Genomic DNA, 13,417 nt, shown 5'->3' on the forward strand with positions numbered 1-13,417 from the left:
GGAGTGCACGCCACCAAAAGTTTTGACCTTGACCTATTTTGTTCAAGGTCAAGCTTTTCATAAAAAATATTTCCTGAACCATAACACAAGACTCCTTTAACATACAGACTTTTAACTTGTATCATGGATAGATTGTATATAACCTAGCTGAACCTTACCAAAATCTTTGACCTTGACCTAAAATTTTATTATAAGGTCAAATTAGAAAAAAACTTCATTGTTCAACTGCTGAATATACTTTGACAGAAGGACTTCAAACTTTAAACAAAGAACAATTATAATACACTTAAGTGTACTATTGATTTATATATGACCTTGACTATGTTTTACTCAAGATCAAATTAAAAAAAAAAGGTAACATATAGTTGACATCATTCTTTTTCAATTGTTAAATTTGCCCAATATTACAATCCTTGTGGAGAAGGGGAGACGTGTTTTTTTGTAAAAAAAAAAACAATACCCACTAGTTATCATTATTTTAAAACATCCTTCATCATTTATTTGAGTGTCCAGAGTTTAAGAGCTATAAGGATGACGTTTACTCAGAATGAAAAAAAAAAATCGACTGATGATACTGAAAAACCAACTATTGTATGTTATAAAACTTACATGGTAGTGTTATTGTAATGATACGGAATTTATCCGTCCGGGTTTTGAATTTTACGTTGTCCTTGTTCTGTTTGTTGTGTACATCCGGGAAGACCTCTGCATTTGTTTATAGGCATAATTGCCATCTCTGTGCTGTATACAGGCCCAAAAAGTAATTTTTTTCTGATGCAAAATGTCAATCACTGTCTAAATATTGTATATGCAAAGTGTCATTCTATGTCAATCCTTTATTTTGGCATAATTGTTGTAAATCATATAAAAGTGCACAAACGCACATGGCGTTGACATCATGTAAAATCTGGATTGGATATTTTATGAAACATTATTTTGGTAACAATTTTGATTATATCAAGTCAAAAGGTCAAGCGATATAGCACAGTATAAATATTGAATGTAATTTGTTTAAAGGTCATAAAGCTCCTTTTTCGTGTATTTTCATAATTTGGCATAATGTATATCATGGATTGGCCATTGTATAATTTGTGAACTGTTTATGAATTGTCTGTTTTATGTAATTATTTGTAAGACGGCTTATTTTCTTTTTGTAACCTCTTACCCTCATGACAGAGGAGGCCAATAAACTTCTTTAGCAAAGCTTGTTTGTGCACAGTTATTCTTCACTTTCAAAACAGTATGTCAATGACCTACTTTTTGAGTTTATGACCATTGAATATTTTTTTGGAAAATTTAAGAAAAATCCATAAAAATAGTACACTATGATTGAAATTTTTTTAATTCTGAAAATAATACAAATTGCTTGACTCTTTAACAAATTAAATTCAGTTTATGAATGGTGGTAACATTAAATAAATACAGAGCATTAAGTTTTCTCTCACAATTTTTATAATTATTCTAGTCCGAATTTCCTCTAAAAGTTTTTAAATTACTACCTATTTTTGATTCAATATAACAAAAAAACAGAGTGATGATTATGCTTTAACATTTATAGTATTAATCTAAGTATATTGACTTTTCTCTGCTGGCATAATATATATATGAAGACAATGATCAAAATTTTGAGATATGGTGTCCTTCATCATTTTTAAGCATTTTTCAATATTTTTGTAGTGTGTGCCATACGATTATCTAAACGAGAAAGCAGATAAAATCAACAGAATATAGCAAAATTATGTTGACTAACAAATAAAGTCTTAATTTTAGATATTATAGTACTACCAAAAATATTTCCGTGGAAAAAAAAATCTGAAAAATTTAGTTCGAATTTCCTGTTTTGCTAAAAAGTCAAACTTTGTCAGGGCCTAATTCCTAATTTAGTAAAAATATCATAAATAGATAATAAATAAAACCAAATAAATCTGCCTTTTAATTTTTTTTTTTTTAAAACGGGTTATTTTATTCTTTAGAAAATAAAACAAGAGAGTTAATTTATATACAATGTTTTACAGACTGATGGGAAACTGTTTAATGTGAAAGTTGTTCTGCTAATAGTATACATGTATTTTTGTTTGAATTTGATATGAGAATTGTAAATGTCAATATGCCTAGTTTATTCAATTCCAAAATCCCCAAGAAACATGCACATATTTCAATATAAAAATCGTCTAACATGCACTTTTATATATATATATATATATATATATATATATATATATATATATATATATATATACTAGTATATATATATATATATATATATATATATATATATATATATATATATATATATATATATATATATATCTATATATATGGTCATTGGTATAGAAATTTAAGTACCCTAGTAATGGTTATTTTCCGATTTAAATCATTTACCCTGTTTTTCGTTGTTTTTTTTTTTTGTTTTTTTTTGGGGGGGGGGGGGGGTTTGCTCCTTTTGTAGCATTTTTAAGCATATGATATCATTTTTAACCCACAAAAATTACACATTTACACAAAATCGTTTTTAGTTTGAATTTTTAAACTTTAATTTTAGTTACGCACTGACACATTATTCCATTAAGTTCTTTTTTTGTTTTGAAAAATGAAAATAAAAATAGTAAGAAAAAAACGCTATTGGAAAAACCACCAATAAAAACAAACAAACAATTCTAGATCTCTTTCGAACTATGTCTCTTGTTTCCTTTTTAGATGATGTTTTCAACTTGTTTGCCGCATTTCTATTTATATCGCATTCTTGAAAGTTATGATCAGCGGTGTAAACTATGTTTATATACGAAACAAAGTTTCGTTCAAGGCGTATTTTGATTCTCTCGAACGTGTCATCAGTCATCAAATTTGGCGGATTTTCAATGTTGTTTCCATCAAATGATATGTGGACAAGTATGATAGCTTCGTTTTCTAGAAAAAAAAACCAATCAAAATGATAAGACACGTTATATTTCATTGAAGTCAATATTTAGAATTTTAAACATTGAAAATAATAAGTGATAACACATTGTTTTATATTTTGTTCTTTCAACATAAAATCTAAATTTAAGTCTAACGTAGTACATGTAGAAACTCAAAACATTTAAACATTTACTTCCTAATGAATATTTTTCTGCAACTTTTTGAATATCATCAGAGAGTACGTCCACATTGTTTTGTCTGTTTTTTGGAGGCAACACAAGGACCAAGAATATTCGTCCATCAGCAGGTTTGTCAACTTTTTCTTGTTTGTCAAGTTTTCGAAACGATATATCTTGAAGAAACTTTCGTCGAAAGCTCTCGAATTCAATGCCTGCCAAGTCGTTTCGACAGCAATACAAATCTATCATGAGTTAAAGAATTGAAAGTATTTTGTGAAAATAAAAATATTATGTGCAGAAAGTTTTGAAACTTGTAGGCTGTAATGTAAAAACATATCATGTGTAATTAAATATAACATAGATTAATGATAGTAAACTGGGCAATATACCATTTTTTTAGTAGCAATTAGTAGCAAGTTCATCGGGCTAGTAGAATATATTTATTGTAAATCTTTGAAAGAAATATTTATGAGATTTTTGTGTAATTTGATGAGTGTTGAGTATTTAATGTAAAACGTTCCAGTCGCATAAGATATATGAAAGAAAATATGAAATGCGAATGTATATTTACGAAATAATTAAGATTTAATTTACTTTTCCCATTCCCTCTTTTATTTTATTCAATGTGTATCAAAAAATGTTCGTCTCTCTCTTTTCCAGCAGTATTATAAACCACGTTATGTGTCTATTTTAACTATTTCTGACACTTTAAACGTATTGAAACATTTTCATAATCATTTATACATATGTAGCAAAACAGATTGATTACTATTTATTTCCGATGTATTTATTTGTTTTTTTTTTATTTTTTATTTTTTCGTTTTGTGCAGTATATTTTCTTTAATATTATTTATCTGAAGATTTATGGCGCGCGTATGTTTCATTAATTTAATTGTTCCACATTATTAACCAATATATTTGAAGCTTTATTAGTATAAGTAAGCATTCAAACTAAGTAAAATTTGGTAATGTGGTATGTTTATGTTATATATCACTTATAAATTTCTTTACTTGTAATTAGAGCATCTTATTTAAATTGCAGAGTTTATACTTTGTCTTATTTTTGCTTTAAAATTTCCGAAGTTATTTCTAAAACTTCATATAGATCAATTAAACGTTTAATGAATCTGTTTACAAAACGGCTGTCTTATGGATTTCCTAACTGCTCTGTTACACATAACTATGTATTAAGTTTAAAAATAAAAGTTAGTTTCCTTTTTTTTGTTCCAAATATTTAATTTTAAAATTAATAAACATTAAACATTAAACACTCTGAATAAAACTGTGATTAGAAGTAATACATCCGGAAAATTTAGATTCTAATATTTATTTGATAAACTTCCAACATTCAAAAACGTATAGCGATCCCAATATCTGCCTTTTTTTAAAGAAAAAGAATCCGTGTATATATTGACAAGAATAATTAATAGGTACATAAGTTTCTTTTGTTTCAGTTTAACTTTATTAGAATAGTGACTTAACACTGAAATATTCAAATTATAACAGCACTATGAATGAAACAATGATTCAAAAAAATAAGGAAAATGGTCCAGCCTTTTTAGACTATTAAAGATAAAAGAGGGGCTCATTCCTTTTATTGTACGTGTTTAATGTTTATCGATTAAAAACAAAAAACACCATACCATTGAAAATAAAGACCGTAATTAAATCATATACATGTCCTTAACGATAGTCTGATAACCCTAGCCCTTAGAATGATTTGTTAGGGAGTCTCACGTGTGCATATGAAGCTTTATTGCAGAGTCTAAACCCTTATCCGGTACTTCTTTGACCGTTTTACTCTAAATTGTTGACTATGTTTTTTTCTCAAATTTATATGGGTGAAGACAGCGTGATTTTAAAAGATTTAATACGTATTAACTATATGAACCATATTGACCCCACACTGGGGTCTGGATCACTGACCACGGGGCCTTGTGCCTGAATTTCACAATGTTGGTAGAGGGCTTCGTAAGCATTTCAACTGTGGTATGAGTAAAAGTTAAAAAAAACATTTGTCTTAAAATCATTTATCTGTTCTTCGATATTTAAACAGAAAAAAACCTTTTTCCATTCAAAGAATTATAAGAATTGATCCTTAGACTCAAAATTAAAAAATACCACGTTTTAGTAGTCGATAAAAAACTCACCTTGCTCAAATATCCATTTGATAAACTTCCAACATTCACAAAACTTATTGCGATCCCAATATCTGCCTTTTTAAAAGAAAAAGAACCCGTGTAAATATTGACAACAACAATTAATATATACTTATTAAGTTTCTTTTGTTTCAGTTTAACGTTATCAGAATAAATACTTAACACTGACATATTCAAATTATTACAGCACTCTGAATAAAACAGTGACTGGAAAGAATATATAGGGAAACTTGAGCAGCCTTTCCAGACAATTTAAGATTAAAGATGGTTTCTTTCTTTTTATTGTACATGTTTAATGTTTATCGATTAAAAACAAAGAAGCATTCTGATAGTATTGCATTAATCATACACGTCCCCTACCGGTTTGTATTATTCTATGAAAGCTTCGAAGCATACATCTATTTCAAAATTATTACTAACGAGATGTTATTCTTTAATCAGAAATACATGTAAAAGAACAGATTGAGGAAATTCAAACTACACAGTTGATATAGAAATTAAATAAAATTGGGTTAAATAATACTTTTTATTTTATCTCCTGTAATTTCGCCAAGTCCATTAAGTATTTGCTGAAATTTGTGAAAATATGCCCTGTTATGCAGAATATCATTTCTTATCGTCCTCTGTGCCCCGAATCAACAGACAACCCCGATAACAAACCCGAATTTAATAATACAAAAAACTGTCGATTAAATTTACAACACAATGCTTGACACTATTTTACAGAACTTATTTATTTGTTAGAAAAAATAAAAGGAATGATCCAAGTAATGCACGATATTATTACTGACTACATATTTACCTCGTTTATTCAATACACACCGAGCCCGATAACGAACCCGAACATTAAAAAATTGGAAAATAAAAAATTAATTTTCTCGAAAATATGTCAACCAGACGCTACAAAAGTGTAAACTTGATTGATGTGTGGTAAACTGAAGTGGGACAGACAGACAGACGGACAGACGGACGCACAGGAAAGCTATAGTCCCCTCTGATGAAACTGGTAGGGGACTTATATCACCGTTACCTTGAAAACATAGACCGTATTCAAGTACAGGTTCACGTAAGAATCGGCCTAACAGTGATAAGTCATTTATTTTATATTGGAATGATAATTTACTTTGAGAACAATATAATTACATCTACCAAACATAATTTCCTCTACTTTTACGGAAACTTATAGTTAATTCATAGCTCTTTTGAAACAGCCAGACTGAAATCTACAAGCTTTATTTATCGATTGGTCGAAATCTACAGCGACTGGAAGTGACAGGACTGAAATTGACATCCCCTGTTTATTGATTGGTCTGAACCTACAGTGACCTTAGTAAAATCCCGGACTGCACGAAATAATTATGACGATCCCAGACTCAAAGTTCCACAGAAGACGATTTGGCTGTTTCTTTAGCTAATGTACTTTTGTACATTAACAGTAATTTAGTGAATTTTTCTAACTTTTCATAATTAGTTTATTAATTAGTTGAAGAAAGATGTTAATATAATCAATAAAATGCTTTCTTTGATGATTCATGCGGGTTATGAAGGTAGCGATCATTGCAGGAAAAATTTACACGACCCGCGGGTTATGTATTTTTCCTGTATTTTTTTAAATAAACAAGTGTTCTCAAAATATGATAATTATTTTACCGAATTATGCATAATTGCGAAGCTGTGTTACTAAAAATATATCCACTCTGTCACAGTCTTTAAACACAAGGAAAACACTATGGTTTAAAGATTTGGAAGGATTTTCAGAAATTCAATGTCAATTCATTTATTAAAAAATGTTGGTATGAAGTAAAGATAATGTCCTTTCTTTTTCTTATGTTATAAAGGTAGTATCCCATTGGTGTCAATGGCAACCATGACCATAATTAGCCATACTGTATTTAAAATAAGAAAAGAACGATAAAAAAAACTCAGCAAACATGTATTACGGTGTGTTTTGAATTAATGAAAAAAGAAGAATCTGAAATTATTTTTTACATTTAAAAAAGTGTTTAAACATTAATAGACAGTTTACATAATCTAAGCAATCATGTGGGATTCCTAAACAAATTCTAAAACAAATCTTTCTCATTTTTACATTTATCTGAGAGTAATTATATAATTATATTTCATATTCTTGGTTTTATTTTAAACATAAGGATTACACTTTGATATCAATTATTTGTAAATGTTAGTGTTTTAATCCAATATCTGTGTGAAAATGTGATCTTATAGCATTATTGTTCGGGATCTGAATACCAAATATTGTCTATCAAATTTATACCGAATTTTCTCAGAGTTCTAAAAAAAGTTCATAAAGTTATCAAAGTTTAGTTTTCAACAATATTTAATGATAGAACACAAATCTTAAACAACATATAAGTATGTCTACTAAAAAGTAATGGAAGTAGCCTATGTTAGCAATGCTTACAGTAACAAACAGGAAAAAGGAACAACTGCTTATCATGTTTATTATGAGTACCGGTAATAGCCTTCATGTATGTATAACCATTAAAAAACATATACATTTTTTCCCCAGGTCAAATATACCTGAACCTACATGTACTTCTAAAGAATTCATATTTTTTTTACGTAATTTGAAATGAGATCAATATGCACAGGTATAAGACTTTTAAAAAAAATAACAACACAATTTCTTTTTTTAACAAAGATGTGTGCAGGTTTGTTAAGCACGTACAGTGCTGCTATCCTGAAAGTTGACAAGGATAGGATAGGATGCAGGATGCACGATACATGATAGAAATAAAAAAGTAAAGTTCTATCCTATCCTATCCTATCCTATCCTATCCTGAATCCTGTAGCCAATCAGATTCGAGTATAAATTTCAGAGTTATTTTGCGAAACGAAAATTGGCTTAACAACGTATTTTCAATGTCAATTGCATACGTTTTACAAGCTAAACCATTTAAGAATAATTATTATATCAAGAACGCGGTGCATAACATTGATGCGCGCTAAAATGTCAGCGCTACATCTTTGTCAATTTATACGCAAGTACGGAGTTACTGCGAGAATTCAATGCAACATTTGACAACGTCAGAAATAGATTTATGTATTTTCTTCATTTAAAGTCTGCAAAGTAATAAAAGCTTGAATTTATAAACGACCAATTCGGCATTTTAAAAGATAAACATGTCTACAAGAAACAGACATTGTTTCACGTTTCAAATAATTTCTTCGATGCCCAATAACAGGGACGCATAATTATGCGGTCATACTAAAACACGCCTGCCGACGCCTGCCGGGGAAAACACGCCTGCCGAGAGAAAACCGCACGCCTGCCGTTTACCTGATGAATTATTTTAATATTTTCTTCGATATTTTATTTAACTTAACTAAATTAAGTATCATAATAACAAAAAGTTGACTTTATATTGATTATTTAGCACAAAATTAGCAAAAATGTTCAATGTTGGTAAAGATAGATAACTCTTACGTAGAATTCATACGCCTGCCGAGGAAATCTAGACGCCTGCCGTTTATTTGATGGATTATTTTACTTTTTTCTTTGATATTTTATTTCTTTTTACTAAATAGATGATAATAGAAATCAAAAATTGATTTTATATTAATTAATTAACACAAAATAAGTAAAAATCGGGTAAGCTGATAGCTCTTACGAAGAAATCATACGCCTGCCAAGAAAATGTATACGCCTGCCGTTTATTTGATGGATTATTTTAATTATTTCTTTGATATTTTAGTTTACCTAGCTTAGTAATTGATAACAGAAATAAAAACTTGACTTTAAATTCGTTAATTAACACAAAATTAGTAAAAATCGGTAAAATAGATAACTCTTACGCAGAATGCATACGCCTGCCGATTTTTTATCCAGTATTTAGAAACACTTTAAAACAGGATTGGTCTATAGACCATACGATCGTGGAACACTATTATAGATCGACCCTTGTGATCAGTAAGCTGTTGTAGATTGGGATATTTCAATATCAATGTTCTTGCTAACAATGTTAGTATAACTCATTGGCGGATCCAGGGGGGGGGGGGGTCCGAAACCCCCTCCCCCTTCTCTGGGACATATGATTTTTTTTTAAAACTTGTAATTCCTATTTAAAGGCAATCTTTCCCATCTATAATATAATTACTGTAATTATCTCAAAGAAATGCTTTTAAAATTGCTTCTTTAAAGAATGTCTTACAACATACTGTAATTTACATGTATTTCTTATATGAAAAAAAAACCCCTAATGATTTTTTTTATCGACAAAAAGTACTCCCCTTCATCATCCAGTGTTCACTTCCATAAGTAAACATGTGGGAAATAAAAAAAAAATACATAAACGTAAGCAGTATCGCTAAAAACACAGATTAAAATAACAACTACAATGTATTTTCTGCTCTATTTCTTTAAAAAAAAAATCGATCATAGTTCATACAGTTTTGAACTGACAAGCCATCAAGTAAAACGACGTTCAAGTACGAGTACATGCATTCGTTTTACTTTTAAAAGCTGCATTCAAATGTATTTTTTAGTTTATTAACTGAAGTAATTATAATAGAAAAGTTTTACTTCGTTTCATACGAAAAATATCTAAGAATTTTTCTTTGGCCTTATAAATGATTTTCACTCATTCTTTTTATGAGTTGATCTACTCGGGGGGAGGTGGGTAGGGTTACCCCCCCCCCCCCCCCTCGGTAAAACTCAAATTTCTTACGGAAGTGGGGGTGATGGAGTCCCCACCTCCCTTGATAAATATTTTTTTTTACATACTAGTAAAATCACCAAAAATTTGCCTCGACAACCCCCCCCCCCCCCTCTCGGGACAAACCTAAATACTAACCCCCCCCCCCCCCTGAAAAAAAATATACTTGATGCACACGTTTCGTGTTACGTTTTAATATCATTGAAATCTAATTGTTGTGTCTTTATTCGTTTACTTGGTAAAGTTAAATGAAATATGAAATATTGTTTGAAAATACCAGATTATCAATTTTTGCGTTAGGCGAAAAGTTGTGATATTGATTAATAGTATCCCTCTTTACAACACAGACAGTTTTATTTAATTCTTATTCTATGATCATGTACACAGTTGACTGAAGAAAAAAAATAATGAAAAAATCATATCAGGCAATAATATAGGTATTCGACAAGCGTAAAAGCGTACACATGTATATTCCTTGGGTGTTTCGTATCTATAGACGTGTTGATAAATCTTACCCTGTATTTCTATCATAAAACGCTTCAGTGACAGGCGTAATAATCAAAATATTAAATTCTGATAGAAAACAAAACTTTGTCAAAGTTAAAAGGGGTGACATACATATTATATCATACTCGTATCACCCGACTTCATATAATATGATGAATCAATAGCAGCAATAAGTAAAGTTATGAACATAATTATAAGGCAAAATGTTAAGTCTATATAATTATATTCATAAATTATTTTATACAAATAAAAATGACATAAATAAAATGGCAAGCGTGAATATTAAATCGACAGTCGTAAGATTTCTACATAAGAGGTCTCCCTTTATTTTTAAGCCATTTGCAATTTTTTTCCTTTTTATCTATGCTTGCTATTTAGTACAGTAAAATAAAATACTAACGTAAGAAAAATATCAAATCATCTTCAGGTAAACGGTAGGCGTATGGATTCCGCCTATATTTACCCATGGTTTTTTCTCATGTTGTGTTAATTAAAAAATGTGGTAAATTTTTAGTTAATCTGATCATTTATCAAGTTAGAAAACATAAAATATAAATAAAAAAATTAAAATCATCCACCGGGTAAGCGGCAGGCGTGTTCTCTTCTCGGCGGGCGTATGCATTCTGCGTAAGAGTTATCCATTTCCCGATTTTCACTAATTTTGTGTTAATTGATGAATTTAAAGTCAAGTTTTTATTTCTATTATCGTTTATTAAGCTAAGTAAACTAAAATATCAAAGAAATAATTAAAATAATCCATCACATAAACAGCAGGCGTATACATTTTCTTGGCAGGCGTATGATTTCTTCGTAAGAGCTACCAGCTTACCCGATTTTTACTTATTTTGTGTTAATTAATTAATATAAAATCAACTTTTGATTTCTATTATCATCTATTTAGTAAAAAGAAATAAAATATCTAAGAAAAAAGTAAAATAATCCATCAAATAAACGGCAGGCGTCTAGATTTCCTCGGCAGGCGTATGAATTCTACGTAAGAGTTATCTATCTTTACCAACATTAAACATTTTTGCTAATTTTGTGCTAAATAATCAATATAAAGTCAACTTTTTGTTATTATGATACTTAATTTAGTTAAGTTAAATAAAATATCAAAGAAAATATTAAAATAATCCATCAGGTAAACGGCAGGCGTGTGGTTTTCTCTCGGCAGGCGTGTTTTCCCCGGCAGGCGTCGGGAGGCGTGTTTTAGTATGACCCTAATTATGTCCGATATTAACCTGAACATATCGAAATAATAAATGTTAGCTAGCTATAAATGATTAAGAATTTATACTTTAAAAATAACTCCGAGTGGTTTAACTATAAACGATATTAACTTCGAAAGGAATTATTTATTACATTTATTGCCGAACGAATGGCTCGAATAATGATAAATACGCTCAGTTATCTGTGATAAGAAAATAATTTGTAAAAATATGTGACTACACAGTTCCTCAATAAGTGCATCGAAGTTATTTATCTGTTCTTTTAATGAATAAATATAATAAAATCAAAAATCGAATCGCTTACCTGTTTGTTTACGTTATTGTGTCCATCCCGCGTACGATTTAATTTTACCGTAGCACAGATAAGTAAGTTATCCCGCTCGAAGAATATTCGGTTTTAAGATTTAATTATTCTTTTTAAGTACTAGATTAATTGATAAAATCATTTAATTCTTAAATTTCGTTTCATTTAACTTGCATTCCTATATTTTGAAGGTATGGGATAGGATAGGATAGGATAGAGCTTATTTGCAGGATAGGATGCAGGATACAGAATATAGGATAGGATAGGATAGCTTTGTCAACTTTCACGATAGCATCACTGTACACCATATTGAACAGTCAATTGGAATTTATCATATTGGAAGCATAATTAGGTTAAAAGCACTTTTCTGTGGATCCTTAGCCCATCAAAAATAAATATAACTTTATACTATAACAATTTATTATTACCATTTAGAAATTTTAGACAATATACAGATATGGGGGGGGGGGGGTACTCAGCGTGAATTTATTGTAAGCGTAGGTACTGTAACCTTGTTTAGTATATATATATATATATATATATATATATATATATATATATATATATATATATATATATACGACTACCGACTTGACTGTACCTGAAGTATGAAAAACATACGGCTTAGCGCCGTCTCGGTATTGCAGGCTGTTTTTGGAACAGCCTGCAAGTCCATGCTCTTTGTATTTAAATGTCGTTTAGTTATCCGTAAATCTGTTAAGCGAAAAAGAAACTACAATGTTTCAGCTTTCAATCGGTGTATAAATTATTCATATAGACAATATACAAGAACAGTAATTAGACATCAAAGGTGGGTACCCTCTCAAAGTGTATATCGAATAGGGTAAAAACACAGGATTACGGGACTATGCTGGTTTTTGTCAATTTTCTTTATTAAATGACATACATAAGAAGATGGTTGCACTATCTATCCATGCCAGGACTGCCTTTACATCTCTGATTGAAAGATATTTCGTTAATTCTCCTGCTTTTATTCATAATCATTGTTTTTCTATTTTACCTGTGCAACTTTTGCAGTTTGTTTTGATGTATATAACTACGCATGCTCAGTGCATCGAAAATGTTACAATATAGGTCATTACAAAATGGCGTCTTTGTTCGCCTCGAAATGTTGTGCTAAGAAGTTTTTGATTATTTGTTTCTGTGTCAATTAATAGTGGAAAATTTCTCTGTGGAGTCTAGAAATTGGTTATGTATCATACGATAGATAAACTTAAGGAGTTAGGAAAGGCAAGCCGAAGGCTATTAAACGTCTAAAGATAAGTATTCAATTGTTTATATAAAACTCGTATTTTTTACGGTACAGTGATCTAAAGATATGATGTGTATATGCTGTTTATGGAGAAGGACATTTTCATATTTTTTTATTGTTCATAATAGTATTGGTTTATTAATTAACGGTGATATAAATGAAAAACATAATACCCGAGTTTGTAGACACTCT

General features: G+C 29.7%; 1 protein-coding gene across 1 annotated transcript; it reads right to left on the reverse strand.

Moving 5' to 3' along the window:
* Nucleotides 1-2,440: 2,440 nt before the first annotated feature.
* On the reverse strand, nt 2,441-12,628 carry LOC128174419 (uncharacterized). The gene is made up of 4 exons (XM_052839981.1): nt 12,574-12,628; nt 5,228-5,293; nt 3,092-3,319; nt 2,441-2,907 (listed from the first exon to the last, which is right to left on the reverse strand). Exons 1-4 carry the CDS (start codon nt 12,626-12,628, stop codon nt 2,558-2,560), a joined length of 699 nt encoding a protein of 232 aa, XP_052695941.1. The 3' UTR covers nt 2,441-2,557.
* Nucleotides 12,629-13,417: the final 789 nt, after the last annotated feature.

This window comes from Crassostrea angulata, chromosome 2 (assembly GCF_025612915.1).
Source record: "Crassostrea angulata isolate pt1a10 chromosome 2, ASM2561291v2, whole genome shotgun sequence".
NCBI lineage: Eukaryota > Metazoa > Mollusca > Bivalvia > Ostreida > Ostreidae > Magallana > Magallana angulata.